The sequence below is a fragment of the Anser cygnoides genome, chromosome 17 (assembly GCF_040182565.1).
Source record: "Anser cygnoides isolate HZ-2024a breed goose chromosome 17, Taihu_goose_T2T_genome, whole genome shotgun sequence".
Lineage (NCBI taxonomy): Eukaryota > Metazoa > Chordata > Aves > Anseriformes > Anatidae > Anser > Anser cygnoides.
Window position 1 is genome coordinate 15399611 of NC_089889.1, and position 27561 is coordinate 15427171.

Here is a 27561-nt window from a genome sequence, read left to right on the forward strand (position 1 = left end):
TTGCCCTATAGAATAAACCTTTATTGTCTGGCTGGTGTTGGTACACGTGTCAACGCAGGTGTAGACGGTGATGAAGGGGTGAGTGGCACTGAGCACAACGTGCCCAGAGCTGGGGAGGAGCACGGGGGCTGCCTAGACCCTGGCCCTGGCCCTGGCCCCTCACGCCCTCCCTGCTCCCCTCCAGCTCCCCAGCACGTGGGTGCTGCAGGTCCCTGCCGTGGAAGTGCCCTGGGCACGTGAGTGCAGTGGGAAGCAGGGTGTCAGCATGGGGCCATCCCAGAGAGGTGGCACCAAGCAGGGACTGTGGTGGGCAGAGAGGCTGGCTTCCCTGTAGGGGGGCCAGGAAAACCGCTCTCGGGCTGCCTGGAGACCAAGGTGCTCTGCCTTATGGATGTACCAAAACCAGCAGTGCCCACCAGGGCCCTGGTTCTTGGGGGTCCGTGGGCTGAGCTGCACTAACGCGGACCCATGCTGGCTCAGGGCCCGAGGGCATGACCATGCCCCAGCCTCCCTCGGAAACAGGGGCACTGCCCACATACAAACAATTCCTTGAAAACAAATAACTTAATATGCTAGAGCATGGCGGGGGGGAGGAGAGCCAAGCTGGCTGCAGGGAGGGTGGTATCCTGGGCAGCATCCACTTGGCACTGTCCTGCCCTGCCCATGCGTTCAGCTGGCTGGCAGCCAGCCGGGGCCGAGGCTGACTGAGGAGCTCCAGCAAGGCCAAAGCAGGGGGTGACCCAAGTGACAGAGTCCCCCCTTCCCCAGTGCCAGCCCCACAGCCTCTCCAGGCCCTCCCGCCAGCCTCTCCGCGGAGCAGCAGCTCCTCCGCACACCAGCGTCCCTGCGGGGAGGGGGCAGTGAGGTGTCGGGCAGCTGCAGGCCAGGGCAGGCTCTAGCACTCTTTCTGCCGCATGCGCAACTCGTGGCGACGCAGGTGGTTGTAGAGGGACTGCACATAGGTGAAGACGCACTTGGGGTCTGGCTTCTTCCCCATGATCATCATGTCTTCCACCTCCACCAGGGGCACGCAGTCTGCCAGCATCCTGTGGAGACGCAGGCCTCAGCATGGCTGGGCGGGCTGACCCTTCCTGCAGGAGACTGGGATGGGGTCCGCCAGCGCTGGGTGCCTCTGCCCTTGGACTCACCCTGCCCTCGGTGCCCCTAGCCTACCGCTCCTGCTGCCTCCAAGGCCAGGCAGCCTGCAGGCACTGCTCACCCTACTGTCTCCATGCTCCCCTGCCACCCAAGTGAGTGCACCCTGCCCCAGCTCCTGCCCTGCTCTCAGTGCTTGCAGTCACCTCACAGCCCCTTTGGGCGTGCCTACCCTCCTCCGCCAGCTAATTCTGGTGCCTTTTTGGCAGAGACCTGCATGTGCCTGCACCGTGTCCCGCTGCCTTCACAGTGGCTCCAGGCAAAGGCTGCCTGGCTGCAGTGGAGCCGCTGGAGTGTCCCTGTCCCACACTGCCCTTTGCTCCTGCCCCTGTTCCCCAGCTCCCATCAGCTGTGCCAGCCCCGTTCTCACCCAGGTGCTGGATCACAGCCCAGTGAGGCTGGGTCAGGCCTGCGTGCAGGCCACAGCGCTGCTGGAACTGTGCAGCTCGGCCCTCGCCCCTGGCTACCATGGCCACATCTGCTGCATCAAGGGCTGTGCTGGGCCCTTCCCCAGCTGCTGCCAGCCTCAAGGTCATCGCTGCGATTAAAGCTGGCCCCTGGGCGATGCTGCTAGTCCCAGCTGCAGTGCTCACGCTGCCCCTCTGCCGTGAACAGCACTCCAGCCAGCCCCTGCCCTCCCACAGCCCTCCCAGGGCTGAGTGCCACCCCAAGCCCAGAGCTGGGGCTCCCGTCCTGCCAGGCCCCAGGCAGACCCTCAGCCTCGGGCTGCTGGCACAGCTGGGTCAGTCGCTGCTGCAGCCAGGTATGGTGGGAAGAGTAGGGCCAGCTCCCACCTCACCCCACCCCCAGGGCTGTTGAGAGCTTAGGGGTGGGCAGGGGGTTGCCCAGGAGCAGATCAGAGCTGCCTGCCCAGGTCACAGCACCCCTCCCACCAGTCCCAGGTGGGCAGCAGTGCAGGCACCAGCACCCCCAGGGAGTGGTGCACAGGGCTGGTGCAGCTGCTGCTGATAGTGGCTGACAGGGCACAGGCTGTGATGGGCCCCCAAATAACAGCCCCATGCTGAGGCCAGAGCTGGGGATGAGCAGGCTGAAGCTCAGCCTAGGGCCGGGTACTGGAGCATGGAACACAGCCTCACTTGGGACCACCATGCAGTGATCAGGGCTGGAGATGGTATGATGCTTCTAGGGTCCCGCAGTGCCTACACAGGCCTGGCTTCATATCTGACTGGTCGTGTAGGGTGACCCAAGAAGGGGGCTCATTGGGGCTGCTCTAACCCTACTGGGAGGATCAGACACCCCTGGCTGACACCTTCTGCAGCAACACCCTTCCCCCAGTCCTTTCTCCCCCGTGCCAAGCTGCAGAGTCCCACCTGGATTTGCTGCATGCTTCAGTACCCCCAGCACAGTACCTGGAGTGAGGGACTCCGGTCTGGCCCAGGCACAGCCTAGAGCAGAACCACTGCTGGTGCCAGTCCTTGAGCAGGGAGGGATGGGTAAAAGGAGCAGTGGGCTCAAGGAGAGTTCCCCAGCTCCTGGGCTCCTCACAAGTGCTGCAGCCATGCTGGGGGGGGGAGGGGGCGGGTTTCAGGCCAGCCCAGCAGCTGTGTTTGGGGACCTGCTTCTCCACCTTGCTCCTTTGGTTAGCACTGCAGGGCCACTGCAGAGCTGGAACACAAAAGGCCATGGAAGCAGTGGGCCCTGAGCCCAGGGCCTGGCTAGCACCATCCCCACCACGTGATTCAGCAGCCCAGGGGGCCATGCTCAGGGCCTTGGAAAAGCACCCGCCTGGTCACAGGAGGCCCCTGTTACCGCCAGCCCAACCGTGGGCCCAGTCCCAAGGGTGATGGAAAAGCTAAGGCAGCGCAGGGAGACAGTCTCTGTCCTTATAAAGGCATTGTTTGGGCCTTGGTGTGCTCATGCAGTGTGGAGCCAGGGGAGAGGAGGCTCCAGCGCCAGCTGGGATGCCCCTGAGAACAGGCACAAACAGTGCAAGAAGAGGCAGGACTGGAGCCTTGAGTCACACTTTCCAGGCTCCCCTCTCTTTCCCATATATGAGCAGGCAGCACCTTGGCAGGGGGAGGGTAGAGAACATCCTCTGCCACGCCTGACCCCACAACACGGCACTGGCTGCAGCCCTCCTGGCCGGAGCTGGCAGCCTCCCCCCACCCAGGGCAGGCAGCCCTGATTTTGGGGGAGGAGGCAGCAGCAAATGCATGCAGTGGGGCCTGGGGGGAGGCTAGGGGGCAATGGGTGCTCACCCATCACCTGGGCAGAACTGCTCAGACCTGTGCTGCAGAGTACTTCAGAGTGACCTAAGTGGTGTTCCCTATTAGCCAACAGCTCAGCACCTGGATGGGGACTGGTGAGCAGGAGGCCAGGTAAGAGCCACAGCAGCACTGCTCCCACTGAGACCATCCCTGTGGCTGGAGAAGCATCGCCCCCCACCCCAGCTGACACACTCCCCTCCACAGCCACCATCTCAGCCCACTCCCCCCCTAGAGCTATTCTGAAAGCAGAGAGGAGGGCTATTTGCCTCCACCCTGCTCCTGGCAAGAGGGTCACAGCTCTGCCCCACAGGCCAACACCACCAAAACTCAACCCTCGCCCACCAGCATCCCCCATCCTCTCCCCCAGCCACAGCTCCCCGGGCCCTCCTGCCGAGCACACGGCCAAGCTGCAGGACACGGGCAGGTGGGTGTGGGGGGTGGTAATTTGACAGGAAGATTCTCACCATCGCTCCCGGGGGTGAAAATGGGCTACGACTTTTTGGTTTTTACCAGCCCCTTCTGGACCAGGCAGCGATAGAATTCCTGAATGTATGTGTACACACACTTCCAATCCGGCTCGCGCATCCGGACCATGTCCTCCACGTCCAGCAACTGCGGACAGTCTGCGTGCTTCCTGGGGGCAGGGAGAGAGAGGGGCAAGCCAGTGACCGCAGCCCAGTCGGGGAGGGGAGAAAGAGAGAAAACAAGAGACATATCAATGCAGTTCCCGTTCCCCGGGCAGATGTTGCTCTGCTCTCGCATGCTCTGGGGGTGCACGATGCAGGGCGGGACAGGTCCAGGCACCACCACGCTCCAAGGCCATTCAGTGAGATTTGGGGGCCAGGTCTCACAAGCGGGGGATGGGAGGGCAGGGGTGGGTGAGCAGTGTGGACAGGCGTGAGGTCCAGAGGGAACGACAGAACAAGACAGAGGAGGGAGGTAGTGAGGTGTTCTGGCGCGCCTGGTGCTCGGGGAGCAGGTTCCAGAGCGGAGCAGTGTTCTATATAGCTCGTATATAGACTGGCCGGGAGGGCCAGGCAAGCCCAGCCCTCCTGCCCAGCTCCGCTTGGAACTGTACGGTACAGCCCTGGTGCAGGAAGCTCAGGAAAAGATGCTCACAAGAGCTGGAGGAGGAGGAAGGATGAGAGGCCACCTGGCTTCCAGGCCGGAGAGATCGATGGCTCTCTCAGTCCACATACCGGTCCCCAATTAAGGCAAAAAGTCTATTAATAGGAGCGCCGAGACCCAGATAGACGGCCCCCTATTCCTGTTTGCTCCACCAAACAGCACCACAGCACCATGGGAGCTCCCAGGAGCTCCCAGCTCATGCTGCCGCACTGAGCACCAGCCGGCTGCCACCCGCCAGGGCAGGCGGGGACAGGACCCCCTCTGAAACCTGCCTGATCCTGCCCTGAGGCAGCTGCCAGCAGAGTGCTGGAGGGGAAGAGGAGTGGATGGGAGGAGAGACAGAAGGAAGGAGAGAGGGCCTGGCTTCCAGCCCTCCAGCTGGATGCACTCCCGTCTCTCAGCACCCAGGAAAACCAGAAGCAAAAGGGGAGGGAAGAGACTTGAGAAGCTGCGATGGTGTTTGAGCCCCTACAACTGTGAAGGAGGCACCTGCACGTACAAACCCAACTCCCCAGTCCCAGCTCCCCAGGTGCTGTAGTCCCTCACCCAGCACCCTGGAATAGGATGTACTATGCACAGCAGGGCAAGCTCAGAGCTGCTGCCATGCCTCGCAGAGCCTGCCCTGGCTTTGGGTCCTCTGCCCCATACCCAGGAAGCCCAGACCGCGTGCCCCCCAGCTCCACGCCACACTGGGCTGTACCAGCCTCTCGTGGCTCTCTGTACACCCAGGCACTGCTGTTCCCAGTGTCCCAACCTCATTGCATGGCACAGGAGAGCAATGCTGACGGGTGCTGAGCCTGGGGCACAGCCAGCTCCTCTAGAGCCATTGCTCTTGCCCTGTCTGCATCCTCCTTGCCCAGTCAGCAAGGAGAGCTGTCCTGAGCATGGGACACAGCACCACGAGTTACGTACTCTGCAGAGGAGAAGGCCACCTCGAAGTTGTGACGGCGATTCTGGGGTGTGAGCTGGCTGTAGTCAAAAGCCTCTGGAAAGAAGTTGTGGACCAAAGCACAGAAGGCCATGCCATCGCTCCAGCTGGATGAGAAGTTCTGGATGTCCACATGCTGTGGGGAGGAAGAGTTACCAAGGGGCACAGAGACTGGCCCAGCCTGGCCCTGGATGGGGACAAGACAGCACTGACCTCATAGCCCCGGGTCTTGGCTCTGCACCAGTCCAGCAACATCTGCTTGATGCTGCTGGCATTGGGAACACCAAAGCTGGAGGAGCGCTGCACAGCTGTGCGCGCCACCGCAGGGTTTGGAGAGCTGTGGGAGAAAACACAGAGGGTAACACACACGTGATGTTTACTGCTCCAGTTGTCCTGTGCCTGGCCTGTCCTCACCTTCCACCCTCCTTCTGCAGCTTCTCAATCATGGCCTTGCGAGCCTGTGAGGCAGATGTCTTGGGCAGGCTCTGAGCTTTCATCAGCTCCTTCTTCTTCTCAGCCTGGCGCCGCTCCAGCGCTGCCAGGCTGCTCTGCCTTGAGGCACTCTCATCTTCCCGGTCAAAGATGCTGGAAGCAACAGACAAAGCATCAGTGCAGAAGGTGATGCATGCAGCCCTGGGAAGTGCACACAATGTCCCCAGACCCTTGTCATCACTGGCAGCTCAAAGACCGTCCCACTGGTTCCGTCCCAGGAACGTGGAGGTGGCAGAACTCTGTGCTGTGAGTTTTCCTCGTGGGAGGGCTCACCACCCAGGCTCCTGCCCACAAAGGGAACCCCCAGGCTGCTGCTGTGAGGACCACTGGAGAAAGTGAATGTGCATCAAGGAACAGGAGGTGACTGCTGGCTTTGGGGACGTCCCCATATGGGGACAACATAAACTGGACAAAGAGTGTGCAGCCAGACAGCTGACAGACTGCTTTATCTGTCCTGTTGCTGGGCTGGTGAGAGCCCTGCAGAGGCACCACCACTCACCTGCCTGTCTTCTTGGAAGAGGAGCTGTAGGATGATTTGGTTTGAACAAACGTGCTGCTGCCATCTGCAAAGACAGAGAAAGAGGCCTCAGACAGGAGCCACAAAGAAACAGAACGGGGCAGGCTGAGGGGCTCTCCACCACATGCTCTGCAGTAGCAATGCCCCCATGGTTATGCCCTGAGGATGCTGCGGAAAAAGGGCAGCACAAAGGGGCAGCAAAAGCTCTTACTGTCTGATCTCTTCACGTAACTCGACTCCATGGTTGTTGTACGGGAAGTCTTGGAGCCATCATCTGCGAGGGGGAAGGCAAAGTAGGATCAGCTGGGTCGGGGTGACAGCAACATCTACAGAAACTGACTGCCGCAAAGCACCCTTGTGTCCACATAACATGAAAGGGAGAAGTCCTGGACAGCCAGTGGGAGGAAGGGGCACAGCTATGTCCAGGACAGACAAGAAGGGCGAGACAGATGGCATGTGCCCTCCAGACAGCAGAGACCAGGCAGAGTGGAGAGGCCAGGTGAAGGAGCGGGGAGGCAGGAGGGCTGGAGCAGCCCTCAGCCACAGACAACAACTCTCAGCTTCAGTTGGCCAGCACATTCAGGGATGCTGACAGCAAGAGGTGTAGGTGACAGGAGTCCTGAGGTGCAGAGAGCAGACGAGGCCTATGCCAACACTGATTGGGAGTACAGATCAGGTAGGAAGGCACTAAAACTGAACCCTTAAAGCTCAGGTCCCAGGCAGGCTCTGGGAGAGCCAGGAGACACCCACGTCCTCCTGAAGCAGGAGGCTAACAGAGGGAAGGCAGCAAAACCTGGCCCTAAACCAAGGTTCTGCTCTCTCCAGGGTGCAGCTGACCCCATGCACCCACAGTGTCATCTCCCTGCACAGGGAGAGCAACAGAAGGTGCCTGGGTCTCTGTGCTGGTCCCTGCCCAGGGCTCTGCAAGGCCCAGTGCACACCACAGGCTGGGCTGATGATGGAAATGCCGGAGGTCCTCAAAGATGGTAAGCTCAGGCCAGATCCAGGGCAAGTGGAGAGAGTGGCAGAGAGAGAAACAGTGGTGAGCCTTGGCAGCAGAGCACCAGGAAAGCTCTCGGCACAGCTTCCCAAACGGCCAACACGCCTGCAGAGCCAAGCAAGCAAGGCTCCTGCTCTGCCAGACCTGCCCTTACTAGACTGGATGAGGCGTTCTGTTTTGGTGACAGTGCTGCGGGCTGAGCCATCGGCCGACTGGGTGCTCTGCGTGGTAGTGGTCTCGGTGGTGTGGCCGGCCCTGCCTGCTGTAGCCTGGCTCTTCATCTCCTGCAGCCTCTGGTCCCGCTCCTTCTCCCGCTGGTCTGCAAATGCACACGTGAGATGGCATCAGCAGCAAGATGCAAGGTCCATGGGGTGACGGACGTGGTCCCAGCCATCCCAGGGTCTTGCCAGCTGCAGCCAGTCCAGAACCAGCCTGGCAAAGCCAGGGGTGTAGCAGAAGACAAAATGCCCTCATCTTTACTACCCAGATGCCCCTGCTCAGACACCCTCCTCCTGGCTCCACCTGCAACACCTCTGTGGCTAACAGCAGCCCCACACACCCCAGCCCTCCCTGCTGCCCCACGTCTACCATGGGTCACCATCCACCAGCCCAGCAGCTGCCAGCTACCTCGCTTGCGCTGACGCAGCTCCCGCATGGCATTACGGATCAGTCGTCGCTCCTCAAAGTCTGTTGTCTGATCCAGCTGCAGGAGGAAGGGGAGGTTAGCATCTCCCGTCTGCTCTTCTCTCCAGCCCAGTTCTGAGACCCCTTGCACCCAGGCTGAGTCCTGTTCCCAGGAGCCCACACCACCCTCAGGAGCACCACGGTGAAGGAAGTACCATCTTATCCAGAACATCCTCATCCTCAATCCTGTTCAGCTCCTCAATGTTTAGCTTGGTCCTTTTTTCCACCTCCTTCACTTGGACCTTCTCCATGCCATTGGGCAGCTCTGGCTCCAGCCTTGGTGCCTGGGGCTGCTCCACCAGCTCTGGTTCCATCTGCAAGGACAGCACCACATGCCTGAGCCTCGCCAGCTCTGCTGCCCACCGTGCTGCTCAGGGCCCAAGTTCCCCAAGAGCCTGTTTGCTTGCACAGTACCACAGGTGGCAGGGACCGTGGAGGAGATGTGCTGCGTGGTGTAAGAACTCACAGTTGGTGGGATTCTGTGAATGACAGCAGTGACCAAGGCAGGTAGGGGAGCGTAATGACCCCCAGCTCAGCACACCACAGCCCACCGTGCCCCAGGAGACTCCAGGCCTTCTGTTATCTGCTTCTACTCTGGCTGCTGAAATGTCCCCAGACATTTCCCACTGCAGCCTGTGGGTGCCCACGACCCACCAGAGCCACCAGAGCCTCCAACAAGGCAAGGGGGAACCCAGAGGGACCAGGCTGGGCCACACCACGCCTGGTGCCTCACAGCTGGCAAAGTGCTGGCAAGGCCAGTGCACACCATTAGCAGCAAAGGGATTTCCAGGGAATTAAGGGACTTAGTGTAAAGAAGAGCTTGTGGAGCAGATCAAGAGCCTTCCCGTCATCTCTGCTCAGGAACTAGGCCAGCTCAGCCCCCACAGGAGCACAGCCAGGATGCCAAGTCCCTTTCAGCGCGACCCCCAAGCAATGTGCCGCAGGCAGCTGTCCAGGCCCAGAATAGGGCCTGGAGGCAGTGGGCAGGAGGTGTCAGCAGGGGACCAAGGCTGCCCCACTGCACACCTGGCCCTGTCCCATGCCCCTGCCAGCCGTGGGGCAGGCAGGCACACACTTGCTGGCACCTGGCCCCCCACTCAACCCAGGCTGGAGCCAGCAATGCCCGCACCCCACAGCAAAGCCCCATGTGGCAGGAGCAGCACAGAGCCCAGCCCCACTGCAGGGTGAGCCGACTCCTGCAACTCGAGCCCGCAATATGAGCCCGCACGGGGGCTGGGACAGCTGCCCCACAGCCAGCACGCCCTGTGGCTGGCACGCCAGCAATGCAAAGCAGGCAGGCACCATTGGCTCCGGCTCAGGGCCCTGCCCAGTGCTAGCCTCCCACAGCAGCGGGCCATAATCACAGCTAATCCCGGTGACACTGCCTGCCTGTTCCAGACACCCACTCTCACAGGCCCTCCTTCTGCCATCCCTCGCCGAGGGCTTCTGCTTGTCCCCAGCTCTGCACCCGCTTGGCCTGGGGGCTCCAGCTTCAGCTGCCTGGCTGGCGCTGCTCAGCAGAGCCAGCAGCACCCTCAGCCCCACAGTCCAGAGAGATCCAGGTCAGGACAGTTCCACCCTCCTCCCCCATACCTCCCCCCGGTGGGAGCTGCCTGGGGCCAGCCTGCCCGGGACCAGCCCTGCTCACACTCACAAAGCTGTTGCTCCGGGAGAGGTGCACAGATGACTGCTGGCGAGTGCTGGAGAAAGTGGGTGGATGGGCCACGGGGCTGCCGGGCTCCTCGGTGCCCTCAAAGTGAGCGCAAGGGTCCTGTGCTTCCAGAAAGAGGGTGCTGAGGTCCTTCTCCGTGGGCTCCTGCGGCCCCAGCCACAAGGCCAGTACATCCAGCCGGCGGCCCAGGCGCGCCAGCTCTGCCCGTAGCACCAGGTGCTCTTCCTCCAGGTCATGCAGGGCACGGGCCAGGGGCTGCACCTGCCGCAGCGCCTGCTCCAGCTGCCCCTCCACCGCCCGCCCGAAAGCCTGCAGCTCCCACCGCAGCTCCTCCAGCTCAGCCGCCCCAGCCTGCGCCAGGCCCTCCAGGCTGGCCCCCGGCATGGTGCTGGTGGGCTCCAGGGCTGCGGGTGCTGCAGCAAGCCCCTCTCAGCTGTCTCCTGCTCTTTATACGAGCTCCAGGGGCACCACCCCCAGCTGGAGACCAGCCCGGCTCCACGCCGGCTCGGCTATTCTTGTCGCAGCAGCTGGGGGTCCTGTGCAGGGGTGCTTAGGCAGGCGCTGACACTTGGAAGGATTTCCAGGCCCTGGGGGACCAGGTGGCCCAGTAAGGGGGGGGTGGAAACAACACTGTGGGGCAGGGTGGGTGCCTGGCAGCTGCTGCAGGAAACAGGGTCCTGCCTCTGCCAGCCCATGGTACCCTTCCTGTCGGTAGGTGCCATCATGGCCAAGTGGCACTGGGGCTCTGTGGGATGAGCCCTGGGCTGTGAGGGGAGGCAGGCAAAGGCAACAGCCCTGTATGATCCACCCCACCTGTGCTGCTCTGCTGCATGCAGACAGCCCCTCCTACACAGTCCTGGTAGCTCGAGGGACTGGGACCACCTTTTGCCTTCCTTTGTCCCTTCTGCCACTGCTGAGGACTCCGTCCCATGTCACCCACGAGACACAAACCTCTTTAGCCCCAGGCCAGTGAGGGTGCAGGGTCCTGTGCCACCAGCTGTGACCATGGGAACCCACGGGGGGACCCATCTCCCCTCACAGCACACAGCCGGATGGCACGCCAGGTCCCCATGCATCAAGCACGCACAGCACCCCCAGCATGCCAGCAAGAGGTGCACACTACAGTAGCTACTGCCCCCCAGCTCCACACACGCCACAGGTCCCCTCAGACTGACCCCTACCTGGCAGGGCTGAGGGCAGCACAGCCTCTTCCTCCTCCACCTCCCTGCCCGCTTGCAGCACACCTGGAAGCTGTGTCTGCCACTGGGCAGCTGATGTGTCCTGAGCCCCCTCCCGGCACGGCAGCACTGCTAATACCTTAATGAGAGCTGACGGGCCATTGGGGTGAAGCCTGCGCGAGCGCGTTAGCACAGGGAAGTCATCCTCCGCAGGCAGTAAGCTGCCCCTGGGCAGCAGGAGCTGCATCCTGGTGCAGGCAACACTTGCAGCCAGCCCCACCAGGCTGCAGGTACTGCCTGCTTCCTGCTGGCAGAGGCAATGGCTGAGCTGAGCCTACAACGAGCAAGCAACGCTCTGGCCACCAGCACTGCCATGCTCACAGAAGCAGGCAGGCAGGCCTGGCATTCAGCCTTGAAGGGCCATGAGCTAGGCAGCACTGCTCTTGACATCCCAGCTTCTGCCAATGCCACTGCGTGCACGCATGCTTTGCATTGCCGTAGATGGCCAAGAGCAGATTAAAGCACTTGAAGAGCTGTACACACTGGACTGCCTCGTGGGCACCTCCAACCCATTACCCTGCACAAGCCCTGCTGCCCCGACACCCAGGGCTGCATTCAGATCTCCCCCCAGAGCTGAGCACGGGGGCAGAGGTGGTGGTTCCAGTTGTACCCAAGAATCCCTCTGTGCCAGGTAGGCACAGCTTGAGAGCACAGAGAGAGGAATAGGTGAGACCCCAGCCCACCGCCCCAGGGCAGATCTAGGAGCAGAACCCCTAGCGGTGTTTGCCAGAACAGGCTCTGATCCTTCATGGCCAAGCTCCATTCCCAGGATGGAAAACGCAGGGGTGGATGGCTGAGCTACCACCACCCTAAGAGGTATCTGAGATCAGAGGGAGAGACACACAAAAGCCTTCCACCTACCCCCACCCCAAGCATCTGTATATGCTGTGGCACAGACTGGAGCGCACGGGGCTCATCAGTCCAGGGACACAGGTCTACACACAGACCCCAGAAGCTCCCCCACCTGTAGAAAAATCAGCTGGAGCTTCCAGATCATCCTGCCATAGACAACAACACAGACAACTGCCTGCCCTGACACACAGAACAGCATGGCTGCTCCCCACCCCAAGCCCAGGACCCTGCACACCATGCCCAAGTTAGGCACAGCCCTGTGGCACACAGCCCCTTTAGACACCACCTGGGTACACTCACCTTGACGACATTGCTGCTGATGCTGCAGATGCTGCTGCTGCTGGGGATGGTGGTGATGCGGATGGGTGTGCTCCTAAGCCCCAGGGTAAGCTCTGCAAAGGAAGCCACAGGTACTCGGGGCTTGCTCCAGCCTGGCAGGCTCAGCCCTGCATTCACAGCTGGGGAGAGGCTCCGGCTCCGGCCAGGCTGTCTGCCTGCTGTATGCATCCTGCCTCAGCAGTAGGGCGCTGAGCTCTGGTGCACAGAAAGGGCTCTGGGGACAGCTGATAAATGTGGGAGCTCTTGCATGATGAGGGAGGCAGGCCCCCCTCACCATCCCAGCACGCCCTCCCCCCTAAGAAGGACAATTTCCACAGCTCTCCATCTGTGGCCAAGACTCCCTGGTGTGAGGGACAGCCCCGGGAGAACATGCGGAAGCATCCTGAGCCAGCAATGTCCTTGTGCAGGCAGGCAGGGCTGGACTGGACATTGCACAGCGGTGGGAATGGGACGTTGCATGGACGCTCAGGCCAGTGGGAGAAGGCAGGTCTATGGGGATGTGGCACGAATATGGGGCAGAGGACTGAGCTGGATGCAAGGATAGGGTAGTGTTTTGGGGCCAGATGGGTCAGGGCAGCCCGTAGGGACAAGAGGAAAGAAGACTGCGGGGACAGGGCAAGGGGTAGGTGAGGACCATGGGCATGGAAGGGACTGTGGCAGAACGGCAGGGACAGGGACGGACCTTGGGGACAGATGGCCTACGAGCACAGAGATGTGCTGAGCAGGCTGAGCGTTCCCTGCCAGCAGGTGAGGGCTGCCAGGCACATTCCTGCCCACAGTCTGCTCTTTTGGCAGAGCCCACGCTCAGCCTTCTGGCCGCCAGCACCCAAATCCCACCCCTGCTGCTCACCTGCCTGCTGCTGCCCCCATATCCTACCGGTGCCTGCCTATCCCGACAGCACCGACCTCCCAGCAGCTGCCCACACGCCCGTCGCCGCCCTCCTGCTTACCGGCTTCCACCCGCTCGCCGGTGCCCACCTGCCCCTGGCACCTGCCTGACCGCGCACGTCACCCCTCCAGGCGTCAACCCTCCCGGCACAGCCTGCGGCCCCCGCGGCCGCTCCCCGCCGTCCCCCCAGCGCCCACCTCCCCAGCGGGTGCCCAGCTGCCCGTCGCTTCCCGCTGCCCCCATCCCGCCCGGTGCCCACCTGCCCGCTGCTGGCTGCCGGGGGCGGCCACGACGCGGGGCGTGAGGGACTGCGTGAGGGGCTGCACGCGCCCATCCTTGATCTCGATGGTGAAGTAGGTCTTCATGCCGTCGTGGGCGCCGGGGCCGGGGCCGGGGCCGGGGCCGGCAGGGCGGGGGCCTGCGGGCGGCTGGGCCGGGCTCTGCTCTGCGCCTCCGCCGCCGCCCCGCGCGTTTTGAGCGGGCCCCGGCGGGGCCGAGCGCGGCCCCCGCTGCCATTGGCCGGGCCCGGCCCGCCCCCCCGCGCCGCCCGCCCCCTCGGGGCCGCCCGCCGGGGCCGGGGCCGCAGGGGCGAAGCGCTGGGCACGCTCCCGCACCGAGGAGGAGCGCCGGACGGGGCCGTCGGGGCTCGGCTCTGTGAGGGACAGCGCAGCCGGGTCAGCCTGGGGCTCGCCGAGCGCGCCGTCGAGCGCCCCGCCGTGCACGCGGCCCCTGGGGCGCCCCGCCACACGCTGCCCCCGAGACACCCGCACCGCCGCGCGTGCTGCCCTCGAGCCGCCCCCACCTCGCGTTCCGTCCCCCCCGAAGGAAACACGCGGGCAGCCGGAGGCTGGCCCCGCTCGGTCAGCGGCGGCTGCCACGCGGCATCCCGCCGCGACGAAGCTCCTCGCTTCCCCGGGCTCTGCTGCTGGGAGACCTTCCCCCGGGAAGCACAGAGAGAAAAGAGCCACCACGGGAACCTCACCCACGCGGCCAGCCGGGCACAGGGAGGACGGTGTTTGCTCCCAGCGGTGAGTGTTCAGGCGAGCCGGGGTCCTCGCTACGTCCTGGGTGGGCGCTGCCATTCGAGAAGAGAGAGGCCGTTTCCAGATATGCAAAGAACAAGACAAAGGGAGCAGAGGGTGAGCGCAGCACGGGGCAGCGTTCTCGACTGCCACCAAGGGGCACAGCACCCCTGTCACCCCACGCTCCCCCACAGTGCAGCACCAAAACCCACTGGTACCTGCAGGCCACCCTGCAGTGCAAACTTACAGCACAGAAAGGTAAGGGAAAGACAGAGGCATCCACACCCAGGTGGGCACCAAGGGCCTGGGGTCTGTGCTGAGAAGCTGGGATCATCCCTGCCCCTGTGGGACCCTGTCAGAACTGGGCCAGCCCAGCATCGCCTTCACGGGGAAGAGGAGGGAGCACAGTGGCTCAGCTCCCCTCCAGCAAGCCCTGAGGTGCAGGCACAAGGCCCTGTGCTGGGAGCTTGGCCTGGCCCCACTGCAGGTCAGGTGAGCCAAGCTGCTAGCTTGAGAGGCTGCAGAGGCTGAGAATCACCCATGCTGCTGCCTGCTCCAGAGCCCCGTCAGGAACAGCCGTCTTGTGGTAGGGCAGGGCTGGGTGCAGAGGGGGCAGCTCCTGGCCAGGGCCAGCAGCACTGAGCAGGCACCTGCTCTGGCCTGGGTCTCTGACACCCAAGAAGTGGGGCTCAGCCGTTACCCAGCAGCTAGGCCTGGGCCCTACTTGCCAGGCTACCTCCAAGCAGGAACTTGACCTTCAGGGTGCCTGGGGCTGCAAGCTCATTTTCAGTCTTTATTTCCTCCTGGCACAGCAGAAGGGAAGGATTTTCCCAGCAGCAGGACAGGGCATCTATTGCCCAATGCGATCTCTCAAGGCTGCCAAGAGGACTCAGCCAGGCAAGGAGGTCCTGGAGCGGTGCTCAGCTCCCGGACAGGCCAGCAAGCACAGTCCCGGGGGGGGGAGCTGGGGCCAGACGGGTGCTCAGCTCCCAGCCTTATTGGGACAAAGAATGCAAAAGGCCGGGGTTTACTGCACGCGCAGATTCCCTTTCATGGCCCTGCAGCTGCCCGGCCAGTAGCTGGGGGACTTGTAAACACTGTGCCTGGCACCCCACTGCCAGGACTGAGGCCTGGGCCGGCCCCACAGCAGCTGGAAGAGGGTCAGCCCCACAGCCAGGTGGCAAACAGTCACCAGCCACGATGTCCTTTGACCTGGCCAGTTCCAGCTGCTGCATTCCTACCCCGAGTCATGTTCCCAGGGATCATGACCTGCGGACTCCATGCTGGCTCTGGGGAGGCTCAGCCCCCAGGCTGGGCAGTGCATCCTCCCAGGCATCCTCCCAGCACGGGGCTGCACCGTCTGGCCAGCGGCTGCTTGGAAGGGCAGGGCTGGGGCAGCGAGGCCTGGCGCTGTGCAGGGCGCTCGCACCCGGTGGTGCTGCCAGGGCTGGGTGAACCTCCAGCCCAAGCTGCTCTGTGTTGCCCTGTTGAGGGCTGCCCTTACCCGCTCGCTTCTCCTCCAGCTTCACAGCCTTCCCTGGTGCCTGGCTTCGCACACAGATGACAAACTGCAGGAGGGAAAAGGGGCAGTGCAGTGAGCTAGGGAACTACCCAACACACCCCACCGCTCCCAAAACCCCTGACAAATCACAGCCCACAGGGGCAAGCGCTGGGACCAGCGTTGTGACAGGTCCCTGAGCTGCCTCCATGTGCGGCACCTCCAGCCCCTGCTAAGGGGACCTGGGGGCGTATGGTCTCAGTGGTTTCTAGCCCCTGCTTTTGCCAGCATTCCTGTACCTGGTTGCCCTGGTTGACAGCACAGGGCTGATGCTGGGGATGCTGCTCTGCCTGGCGGCTTTGCCCTGTGCTGCATGTGGTCTCTAGCTGCTCAGTGTGGGGCTCCTGCATGGCAGAGGGGCTGCTGGGGCTCTTGTCTTTCCAGGAGGCCTGGTACTGCAGTTCACACTCAGCCACATGCTTGGTGCATGGCTGGACCTGCTCCAGCTCCGTGGCATGGTCTTCAGGTTTTAGGGCTGGAGCAGGCTCTGGTGCTGGAGCAGGCTCCAGTGCTGGGTGCAGGTCTAGGATCACCAGGGTTCCCGAGGCTGTGCCTACAAGAGAGAGAATGGGCTCCATGCAGGGGGAGCCTCAAGCTGCCTGTGCAGCATCGCCACTACCAAAGACCCAAGCAGGCAACTAGCTTTTCTGACCCAGCCTGGGCTTTTGAGGGGATTTCCCCCACCTCCCCCCCATACCTCTCCATCCTCTTACTCCCCTCAACACCCCAGTTTCCCCCACACTCCCAAACTTTGCTCCATACTCCAAGCAGGAGCCTGGGTAGGGCTGGGCCTATGGTAAATGGCATTTACATGGACTCACCCTGGGCACTGGGTTTCTGGGGCCCTCTCAGCTGCTGGCTGTTCAGCTCCCGCGTCTCAGTTTGGGCATGCTCCTGCTCCACTGATGCATCTTGCTCATGGGCCTGGGGAGAGTCAAGGTAAGAGCCCAGCCGTGCCTGCAGCTGCCCCCACCCCAGTTGGGGGGGTCAGGAGTGGGAGGGGAGGCAGGTCAGAAGTGCCGTCTCCAGCAGCTCTGTCCCCTCCCTGCCACCTGGCCAGGGACATGCTGCAAACTGTGGCCTCTCCCTGTGCCACCCAGATGCAGCAGGGCAGGGGACAGCACATCCTTGTGGACACAGACCATCCTGCGCCCTGCACTAGGGTTACCGCAGAAGGCTTGTCGGGGACAAGTGTCCCTGCACCTTGCTGCTTCCACTGCCTCCCCCAGACTACCCTTGGCCACTGGCAACCTGCTGCAGTACTGCCTGGGGTCAGAGGGCAGGGCAGTCAGGCAGCACTGGCCAGGCTGGAGGGATGCTGTGTGTCCACTGAAATGTGATCAGACCCCTCCCTCCTACCATCCCTGGGGCTCCCAGCACTCTTCTGTGGAGGGCAGAGAAAGGAGCTCCTCTTGGGTCCCTCTGTGCCTTCTGCTACCTGTTCACGACAGAGAAGCAGACCAGCCTTGTCCAGCATTGATTGCAGGAGGTGGGAGGAGAGGACAGTTCTTGCCCTGTGCCCCTGTCCTGCTTCCTCATCTCCAGGCATCCAGAGAGCCCCACAGCACAGGGGAGCACCCAGCTCCAACTTGCCTCACGGTGTCATGTCAGCCTGTCTCTGCAAGTGTCTCCAGCACCTCCACTCAAATGGGGATGGTCAGGATCACACACTGATGTCTAAGCACAACAGCAAGGGTATGTGGGTGACAGGCCTGCTTCCCTGACATTCTTGAGCAGAGTCAGTGCATCCTGGCAGTATTTGCCTCATCAGCCAGGGCACAAGTCCTGGCTGGACAGACACGGCTGGGAACAATGGGGCCATCTTGGTTCCCAGTGGCTGCAAGGGCTTGGAGCAGCAACATAGAGTCAGGAGGAGATGAAGGATCGCAGTGGAGAAGTAGAGCAGAACGAATCTAGCGTGACATGGGCTCAGATCCTGGTGTAACTCCGGGATGGGGGGAGGCAGAAAGGGGACCATGCTCCAAAGTTTCACAGGAGAAACCAGTGCTCAAACCTGTACCCCACTGTGGACTCTGTTTAAAGGAGATGCCTCAGATTTTGGAGAAGCTGGACAGATAAAGTGGTACAGCCCCACTGGCTGCTCAGGAAATGCCCCTGCACAGACAGGGCTGCATGCGGCAGTGCTCTGGGGGCTATGGTGCCAGCAGATCCTGACAGGGAAGGACTACAAGTCCTGAAAGGTGATGCTGGGCACCTTCCCCTCCCACCAGCCTCTTTCCAGGGTCTTGGGGAAAGCAGAGGATGAAGCTAGGGTAAAAAGAAGCAGATGCAAGGTCTGACTTGGCTGTGGTTAAAACCACTGCTTCTCCCTTTCCCACCCTCTCCGCCAAATGGAATCCCTGCACTGTGTCTCTGCAGGGACCTGCAATCAACATGAAAGCTGCCATGCCCTGCAGGGTCATCACTGCCAGACAGGAAATTTGGGTTTGCACCCATTCCTTCTGGCCCTGGCCCTCTGACTGCACCACCGGCTCAACCTTTCCCCACATGAAGAGTCATCACTGGTGGGCTCCAGCCTAGCTCCAGACCAAGCCTGGGCCCCTTGAAGGTGAGGAGGGACAGCCAGTGTGGGGAAAGGCTGGCTCAGATTTTTTGCCTGTGTAAGGCAACTGCTACTGGCAGCTGCTGCAGGCAGGACAAGCAGCCATCAAAGCCTGGCATGGAGCAGACATCTCCCCCCCAGAGAACACCATCCCTCTAGTGCTGCAGCAGGGAAGGATGCACCAAACTCATTGAAGCACCCTGCAGCCTCCTTGCGTTTGCGCCCAGGCTGTGTCTCCAGGACAGCTGCAGCAGCGACTGCTGAACAGGCCCAGGTGAACCTGGTCCAAGGCAACGTCCGACACTGGTCACGGCTTGCACTGGTGTCCTGGGTGCTCCTGTGACCAGGCACAGTCACATCCCCAGTGTTCCCAGGCCCCCACAGACCCCTGCTTCACCACCAGTGGCACCTGCTCCAGTCCCCTAAGGCAAGTAAGTCACATATGTGTAGGGGTTTTTGCCCCCAGAAGACTAGCACCGGAGCCCAAGGAAAGGGCAAGGAGATGTTCAGCAGTTCCCCCGCTAGCAGCACCCTGCACACTCACCACAGAATGTTCAGGCTCCTCAGCAGGCAGCTGGTCTGCATCACTACCATGGCTGCTCTCCTCTGTCCCAGCCAGCACCGGCTGCTCAGCGTCACCCCTCTGTCTGTTCTCCACACTCCCAGCTACAGCCAGGGACTCAGCGCTGCCCTGACAGCTGCTGTCCACACTCCTCACTGCAGCTGGAAGCTCGGAGTCTCCTCTCTGGCTGCTCTTCCCATTCCCAGACAGAGCTGGCGCTTCAGCATCATCCCTCTGGCTGCCTTCTGCACCTGCAGGGATGGCTGGGGACTCAGTGCCATCCCTCCGGTTGCTCTGCACATTACCAGCCAGGGCTGCAGCTGGATGAAAGCAAAGAAGGTGTTTAGGAAGGAGCTGGCCACGTCCCAGCACCTCTCGGGTAGGTGTACCAGCCTGCCCTGGCAGAGACACAGGGAGAACACCTCACCTTCGATTTCCTCAGCCCGCAGCTTGCGGATGGCAGCCCGGATGAGCTTGCGCTCCTCGTATTCACTGGCTGCCCGCAGCTGCGGAGGGGAAGACCCAGGAGTGAGGCACAGGGAGGACCTTCCCACCACAGGTTCTCCAGGGTGGGGAGCAGGGAAGCCTTGATGACACACGGCTCCCCACACCACCCCAGCCTTGAGGTATGGGCCAGGCAGGGCCAGCCCAAGCCCCAGCAGCAGCTACTCACCAGCTTTGTCAGCTCTTCCACATCGGTGATTGATTCAAGTTCCCGGGACAGGGAAGCCAGAGCCTTCTGCTGCTCTTCCTCCAGCTGCTGGGACCTGCACCAGGGCTGGGGCATCAGAGCAGCCAGCCGGCAGCCACGGTGGATACTTGGGAGCAAAGCACTGCACAGCCAACGACACCCCACCAGCAGCGCAGGCAAACTCAGGCAACGGGGTCCCCATGCACACAGCTACCCGGTGCCGGGCTGCTCCCACCCCCGCACCCATCAGCGTACGGCCAAGCTACAGCAGGGCAGGCGTTATTAAAGCCCCCACCCAGGGGGAGCGGGGCGCAGCCAAGCGAGGACGTGGTCCTCTCAGGCTGAGGCGGGGGAGAGCGGGAGCCATGCCCTGCCCCAGGCTGTACTCACCGCAGCCAGTTCTCCTTGTTGTCCTGCCGGTGGCTGCCACGCTCGGCGCGGAAGCGCTTGGATGCCAGTGCCTCCTCGTCCCTCTCCAGCTCCTGTCGCTGCAGCTCCCTGATGGCCGAGCGGATGCGGCGCCGCTCAGCAAGGTCCAGCGTTGCCTCCAGCTGCGAGAACAGGGCAGGGCTCAGTGCTGTGCTCTCCGGGCTGCCCACGCGCCGCACAATGGGGCTGTCTGTCCTGCTCTGCCCACGCGCATGGCACACACTGCCTGGCACTGTTTGCCCTACAGAGTGGAGCAGGGCACCCCTGCCCCCACTGCCAAGGGACAGAGAGAGCTTGGCCTTGGCATGGGACAGGACACACGAGGCTGACAGAGCAGGAAGGGAGCTGGGCACCATGGCTGGGACCATGCACAGCAAGGAGATGGGGCACATGGCACGAACACCCATCGGCGGCCTGTGTGGCAGCCAGGGGTCAGTCCTCTGCCCTCCCACGCCAGCAGCACAGGGGCGAGCCCTCCTGCCCCCTGCAGCAGTGCAGAGACTGCCCAGGCCCCTCTCGCATAACCACCCATCTCACTGGGAGATGCTGGCACAGTGGATCCTAGCACCCCCCCGGGAAAGGGTCACCCCAGCACAGCCAGCACCAGGCGGGCTCGTCACTCCCATCCAGCAGCACTGAGGGATGGCAGGTGGCTCTTGGAGCCAAATCCAAGAACAGGATCTACCCCAAAGCAAAGCCCATGTCCATGCATGTACAGGATGCCAGACGTGGGGAAAGGGCAGCCGTGGCAGACACAGCCTCACTGCCTTCCCTCTGTGCGACATCGGGACCAGTGCAGGGTGCTGGCTCCCAGCGAGGGAACTGAGGAGGTGATTTCCCACGGAGCTTGTTAAAAATAAACCCTGTGACCCACAGCAGCTGCTGTCAGCATCAAGCCCCAGCATGCTGGGAGTAACAGCATCCACATCACAGAACGAGAGCATGAGTCCCCTTCCTTACAGTCCCACAGGACACCACCAGACTACCAAGCCAAGCACTGAGGCTTTGGGTCACAGCTGAGCAAGAAAACCAGCTTTTGTCCCTAAGCTGAGCCCATCCACTCTCAAGCCAGGTTTGCGAGCAGCACAGCAAGCTTGGAGCAAGCCGTGGGAGAGCCTCAAGCCACTGCAGGTCTGCTGCACACACTGCGTCTCCCAGCACAGACTCTCCTAGCAGAGCCATCGCTCTCCAGCTTCTCCTCCCTGCACTGGGCTGGGGCAGGGCTGGAGGGAATATTTCCATCCAGGCTGAGGACAGCAGGTGCAGGGAGCCTGGAACAGAGCTGCCTTGCACTGCCCCAGCGGCAGCTGGAAATGCGGTACCTTGACAGCTCGGATGCCGAGCTGGGAGTAGCGTCTCGCCCGATGCTGGGAATACCCCAGATGGCTGCACCTCAGGACCACTAACCCGCAGGGCCACCCTCCAAAGCCAGGCAGCGCCCACCAGCCAGCACAGGACACATGGTATTAGAGATGAGGAACCCCACTGCCTCATAACCTCAGAGGCAGCAGCTCAAAGCATGAGCGCTCCCTCCCACTTCCCTCCCGGCACCCCCTGCTGGGCCACCAGGCAGCAGGCCAAGATCGGCACGCTGCAGCCGGTTGTCACATCCTGCACGGCGCAAGCATCCACCCCCTGGGCAAAGCCAGGGCCTTGCAGCCCTGCACCATGCCCCCCCAACCCACAGGGTGGAGGCTCTCATCTGGAGGTTGCACCTCTGCAGGCACAGGAGCAGGGAAATAGATGAGAAGCGCCAGAGCTGCCGTGCTCCCAGGACACAGGGAATGCCAGGGCAGGACACCCAGGGAGGAAGTCGGCCCCTCCATCCAGAGGGCCTCCCACTTCCCATCAGTACTGCGCAACTGTGCTCGCCTGCCCGGGCTGCTGCCAGCACCCCTTGGGAAGCTGCTGCAACATGGGGCTGCGAGGACAAAGACACCAGCGGTGGGGCCTTTCCCTATGTGGATAATGGGCAGGTCACCCTAGAAACAGGAAAAATTTAGTGGGGACTCCTCCAAGCAACTTCTTGGCACTTTTCTGCACAGAAGAAAGCGCCCAGAAAAGCTGCAGACCCTTTGGCCAGCTCGCACTGTGCACGTTCCCCAGCAGCAGCTCTACCCCAAGCCTGAATGGAGGAGAGCTGTGTCCCTTGCAAAGGAGACACCTCTTTTTCTGCTGGCTCCATGTGCAGCAGAGAAGTAGGGTCTTGGAACAGAGCGGCCAGTGCAAGTGAGCTGTGCACCACGCAGAGCTGTAACAGCGTCAGGCCAGGCAGCAGGGCCAGCCCCAGCCACGGGGGCTTCCCTGCTGCCTGCACTGGGGTGGGAGAAGCCTCTGCCCCAGCAGACAAGATAGCCTGATGCCACAGCAGGAGAGACCCTGGGGCCACCCTGTGCTGCCCAGCCAGGCAGGAACCCCAGCTCCAGTGTGCACAAGGTGATGCCAAGGGTCCAGGGAAACAGATGGCGCCTGCACAGCTCAGACCCAAACACGGAGACAGGTGGAGCAACAAGCCAAAAAAACAGGGACCCACAGACTCTCTGAGGTACGTTCACGGACCTGAGGCAGAGGGTTGGAGGAGAATGGGGAGGAACAGTGGCAAGCGAAGCTCTCTGCAGCTGTGCAAAGGCCATAAGGACAGAAAAACTCTCTTCCACCCCATGCTGGGAGGTGGAGGCCCAGACCATTTGCTAAATAAACTGCTGGCTGCACGCTGTTGGGCCCTGGCACCCAGCACAGGAGGCTCAGAACCTCCCAGCTGTGGTGCGGAGGCAGCAGCATGGCTACAGGAGCTGGGAGCGCCCAATCTGGTTCACATCCCAGAGCAGAGGATGCCCTGCTGACCCTCAAGCATGCCTGACAGCCTCCCCCCAGTTCTTTCACTGTTACCCAGCTTCGCTCTCCTCAGAGCAGCCTTGGCTTCTCTTGGGGGCAAACCCACAGCAAGGTAGGGGTGAAAAGCAAAGAAAAATCTGGCAGCAGCACTTCTAGAGGTGTCCTGCCTCCAGCACCCCAGCTGCCACTTAGAAATATGAAGTCAAGAGAGAACTCACTGCTGGACAGAAAGGAGGGAAGGAGAACGACCAGGCAGGGTCTGCCCTGCCCAGGAGGCTCTGGATGGGATCTGACCTGCACCTGGGTCCTGGTGGGTTCAGCAAGCCTTTCCTCTGCAGGAGAGATGGCAGCAGAGCAGGAGAAGGAGCCTCATCCCAAGCCCACGTCAGCACAGAGCCAGGACAAGGCAAACAAATGGCTCTGGAGGCTTCGTGGCCAGCGACAGGGGGGAAAGTGCCGGAAACCACAGCTGGAGCCAGGGGTGGGAAGGGGCCTAGGGGCCCAGCCCAGCCTGCAATAGCAAGCCCAGAGCTCAGGACATGCCAGGGCCCCACGGGCCCTGCCCAGCCAGCAGCAAATTAACGGTTGCAAGCAAACGCCCTCCTCGTCACACACACAAAGTGGCTTTGTGAGAAGGGTGCTGGCAAGCCACCCATGGGCTGCTTTCCTGATGATGCCCAAGTGCGGCAGCATTCAGAGCCTTGCCTCAGCCCCAGCCGCACCAGGGCTCGCCCGCCAGCAGAGGGCTGCAATTAGCCCTGCATCCACCCACCTCCGGGAAGAGGCTGAGCACAGAGGGGCACTGAACAGGCTGGAGCCCAGCCACGGGGAAGCTCAGTTCTGGGGACAGGAGCCAGACACATCCTCAGAGCAGCCGCGAATCCTCAAAGGAGCCACTCGCCTGTAAAGTGTCTCCTTAGCCCCCTGTTGTCACTTTTGGAAGGAGATGTGGAGAGCACGACTGCCTCCCACACAGAGGAAGCAGGAAGGACAGCTGGGTGGCCGGGACACAGCAGGGATGCAAAAGCTCCTTGGGGCTGTTGAAGCAGCAGCTTTTCCTAAAGGCCATCAGATGTAAAAAGAAGGGCAACTCATGCCTGTGACTCTCCTAGCTCAAGCCTGCCCTACCCCTGCTTCTGCCTGATAAGGGATTTGCATCCTGCCTGTCTAGTTAACCAGCCTGAGATCTGGAGAGGCTATGAGAGGCGGCTGTCCCCTAGTCCAGGGCCAGCAGCACACAGCCTGGTGCTTAGCACAGCTCCAACAACTCCAATATCCTCACTGCTTCCAGCCACGCATCCAAAGACCAGCCCTACAGCCGGCCTGCCCTGGCCCCCACAGCTGCCTTGCCAGCCAGCATCTGCTCCAGGCTCCTCCAAGCCCTCAGTGCCCTCCATGCTGCGTGATGGGTTCCTCCTCACCAGCCTCCCTGGGATCAGGCTGCCAGCCTGGCTTGGAGCCTGCACAGGCTACAGCGCAGCACCTCCAAGCCCGCTGGCCGCAGGGCCCACTGGCATCTGTCGGAAACGATGTGCATGGGAGCCCATGGGAGCCAGGTGGGTGGCAGAGGCTCCCCTGGTCACTCCTGGCCCAGCCTGCTCAGCCCCCACACAGTTGCACCCCCAGGGACATCAGGCTGCTGCTGGGAGCTCATTTGCTGGGAGAAAGGAGGAGGAGAACAAGACAGAAGCTGAGGGATAGGGAGAGTGAAGGAAGCAGTGGGAGAGGCAGGCAGTTTTCCCTTATATGGGCTAATCCTCTTCCAGCTGAGTGGAGCCAAAACCTAACCAAAAAAAAAAAATCCTTCCCCGCCTCACATGAGCTTGGAACAGGCTTTCCCCAGCCCGCTCTGCAGAGGCACAGGGAGACCTGCACAACAGCCACTTCAAAGCTGGGTGAAGCCAGGGCAGGAGGCAACCTGAGGGCATAGGTGCAACTGCCATCCTCCAGAGTCCCCCACAGCCACAGGGAGGAGCGGACAAGCCACAGCAACCAGGGACGAAGGGGTAGCTTCATAGCCTGCAGCGGGATGGAGAAGAGCACTCTCCTCATGGACCTGTCCAGCTGACCCAGCAATGCTGCCCACAGCTCCAGGAGCCCCGTGCTCTGCCTGCGTGCAGCAGAATCACAGGGTAAGGTGGGGGCAGCTTCTACCTTGGACGCCTGCCTGGCCAGGGAGCAGCATGCACAAACAGTCTACTGCAGAGGGAAGGCACCAGTCCCCACCACGGGCTGCAAAGCCCCGTCTGGTTCAAAAGAAGAGAGCCCCAGGGAGAAGCACTGCTTGCTGCTTGGGTAAAATCTGCCTCACTAGGCAGGCCAGAGACCCAGCTACATCTGGACACTCAACCCACCTCCCTGCCACCATTCCTGGGGCCTTGCATCAGTCCAAAGAGTTCAGCAAGTCTCAGGTGAGAAGCGGCAGAGCCAGGGCACCGGCAGGATGGGCAGAAACCCAGACCACCCATTCCCGCATCTCTAGGGTCACCCTCTGACCCCTGCTTCATCTCAAGGACAGCAGTGGGCTCTTTAACTGAAGCACAACTCAGCCCGTGAGCAACATTGCTATCCAGCCAGCTTTGTCCTCAAGGATGCTGCTGGCTACAGCAGCTCCTCCGGTGCACAGGGAGCGAGCAGTAGGAGTCACAAAACCCTGAGTGGCTAGCACAGGCATGATCTTAGCACAGAGCAAGACTCAGGGATCGCTGTTGGCCCTGCGCTGCCTGCATCGACTGCCTTGTACAACAGCTCCCTCAAAGTCCTTACGCCCCTCTTTCCTTCTCTCTCCCCCCTTGGTGAGCATAGGGGACAGGTCTGCAAGTTGTCAGCCAGAGCAGGCTGAGGAAGGCAGATTGGGAAGCTCCCTGCAGTACAGCCCCCATGCCGATCCCCTGCCCCCAGAGGTGCTGTTCCCAGTTCCCTAGCACTGTCCCAGCACCCCGACCTTTTCCTGTTCCCTGCAGACGTTCTTTCCAAGCTGACTCAGCTTCCTGCCGCTCACCAGTCCCCAGTGCTGCTCCAGCGCTTGCTCCTGGCTACCCCGTGTTCAGCCACGGCACAAAGTAAGCCCCCCAGCCCTGAGCCCGCAGAGCCGGAGCGGGGGATTAGCTTTGGGGAGGCTGAGTCAGCAGGAAGGTATTGGCCTGTCCCAAGCAGTGCAGCATCCTGCTGGGGTGTCTGGCTTGGGCTCCAAAGTGGATGTGGCTGGCCAGCAGCATGCTGCTGCCAGAAGCACACGGCTTCCCGACACAGCCCTGTCTGAGCAAGTCAGAACCCCGCTCCTGCCTTTGGGCCAGGCAAGTGTTAATTGCCCATGAGCACACCCAGCCCAGGGCTCAGCTCCAGCTTGGGGGACTTGAACCGAGCAGGGAAGCAATTCCGCAGGGACTCTTGGGAAGTTGCTCCAGCAGCTGCTGGGATGCTCAGCAGCTCAGGCACAGCACTGCCAGCAGGAGGCAAGTAGCCGGGACTGGGAAGGGTTCAGCTCTTGGGGCTGAGCCAGCCCCGGGCAGAGACGAAGCAGAGACCTAAGCCAGATAAGGCAGACAGCAGCTTCCCCACCTGGCACTGAGCAGGTAATTGAGGAGGTAGCAGGAAACATCTTGGTCTGGAGCTGCCGGCCACGGTGACAGAGACAACGGGCAGATGTTACAGCCCGAGCATGGGTGTGAGCGGAGGGCCAACTCTGGCCAAAGCATGAGGGCTGGAGTCTCCGAAGGCCAACACTGAGGCAAGAAGCGGGCTTGGTACCAGAGCTCACTCGTGCCCAGACCTCCCCTCTGCCAGGTAGGGCCCAATCCTTCCAGCCCTCGCTGTCTGGGGCCAAGGCTTCCTTCTGAGGTACAGCAGCTCCTTGCGAGCAGCCCCGCTCACTTCCCGGGCTGCGGAGGCCCGAGGACTCCGGCTCAGCGATGCTGCAGCAGGAGCTCTCCCACCTGCGGACGCGCAGACACGCTCCTGCCGGGCGGGAGGCCCCCGGCCTCTACAGCCAGCCCGACCTGCCTGCGCCTCCAGCCCCCCGTCCCCCCCCGTCCCTCTCCTCCCTTGCCGGAGCCCCAGGGCTCGGGCACACGCGGCCGCAGCGCCCCCGGGCACGCGCCGGCCCCCTCGAGGCGCTCGGACGGCAGCGGGACGGCCGCGGGCAGCGGGACCCGGCCGCGCGGTCGCGGCGGGGACTCACCAGCTTCCTCAGCGCCCCCTCGTCCATGCCCAGCAGGCTCTCCTGGGCCATCCCGCCCGACCCGCCGACGGCTCCCGGGGCGACCGCGGAGCTCGGGGGGCCGCGCTGCCGCCGAGGCTCAGCGCTGCCCGGCCGCGCCCGAGACAACAAAGGGCGGCGCGACCCCGCGCCCCGCCCCGCCCCGCTCCTCCGGCCCCGCTCCCGCTCCCGGCCCCGCGCTGCACCGCGGCCCCGCCCGCGCCCGCCGCCTCCATTGGCTTCTCCGCGCCGGGCGGGACGGCCCGGACCGGTCCCGCCGCAATTCGGGGGCGGGGGCGGCGCAGGGTGGGGCCCGGGGCCGGGCCTGCGGAGCCGCGCGGGACCGGGGCTGCTCTGGGCTTCCTCCCGCCCGCCCAGCCCCGACTTCGGCTTCCCGGTGGCTGCGGGGCTCCGGCCCGGCCCGGGGCGGTTCGGCTGGCGCGGGTGCCCGGCCGGGGCGGCGCTCGGAGCCCCCGGGGGGAGGCCTGGGGCCCGCCTTGCTGCCCGGGCCCACGCCGAGCGTGCCTCCTCCGTGCCCCGCTGCACCCTGCCTCCTCGCCGGGAGACGGGAGGCCCCGCAC

The 27561-nt window shown here is 62.6% G+C and overlaps 1 protein-coding gene across 7 annotated transcripts; it reads right to left on the bottom strand.

The window, feature by feature from the left end:
- On the bottom strand, positions 1 to 27134 carry SMTN (smoothelin). 7 transcript variants are annotated; one of them, XM_066979093.1, is made up of 22 exons: positions 26963 to 27128; positions 19909 to 20069; positions 19501 to 19660; positions 19255 to 19333; positions 18810 to 19147; positions 16524 to 16626; positions 15942 to 16255; positions 15649 to 15712; positions 14105 to 14197; positions 13382 to 13774; positions 12195 to 12286; positions 9787 to 9903; positions 8288 to 8446; positions 8076 to 8151; positions 7603 to 7767; positions 6660 to 6722; positions 6431 to 6494; positions 5854 to 6024; positions 5653 to 5776; positions 5424 to 5575; positions 3848 to 4017; positions 1020 to 1046 (listed from the first exon to the last, which is right to left on the bottom strand). In XM_066979093.1, the coding sequence occupies exons 1-21, from the start codon at positions 27011 to 27013 to the stop codon at positions 3873 to 3875; spliced, it is 3084 nt and encodes a 1027-aa protein (XP_066835194.1). In that variant the 5' UTR covers positions 27014 to 27128; the 3' UTR covers positions 1020 to 1046; positions 3848 to 3872. The 7 variants fall into 7 exon arrangements, with proteins under 7 accessions (XP_066835197.1, XP_066835198.1, XP_066835196.1 ...); XM_066979096.1 differs by lacking the exon at positions 3848 to 4017 and having other exon boundaries at positions 1 to 1046; positions 26963 to 27134; XM_066979097.1 differs by lacking the exon at positions 3848 to 4017 and having other exon boundaries at positions 1 to 1046; positions 19501 to 19594; positions 26963 to 27132.
- Positions 27135 to 27561: the final 427 nt, after the last annotated feature.

Bases quoted from the DNA above. Each gene is read 5' to 3' on its own strand.
- SMTN (XM_066979096.1), bottom strand. From the start codon at position 27,013: ATGGCCCAGGAGAGCCTGCTGGGCATGGACGAGGGGGCGCTGAGGAAG. The intron at 8,447-9,786 runs GTGAGTGTGAGC...CTGTCCTTGCAG, and splicing joins TCTCCCGGAGCAACAGCTTT to ATGGAACCAGAGCTGGTGGA. The intron at 7,768-8,075 runs GTAGCTGGCAGC...GTGCATTTGCAG, and splicing joins GCTGCGTCAGCGCAAGCGAG to ACCAGCGGGAGAAGGAGCGG.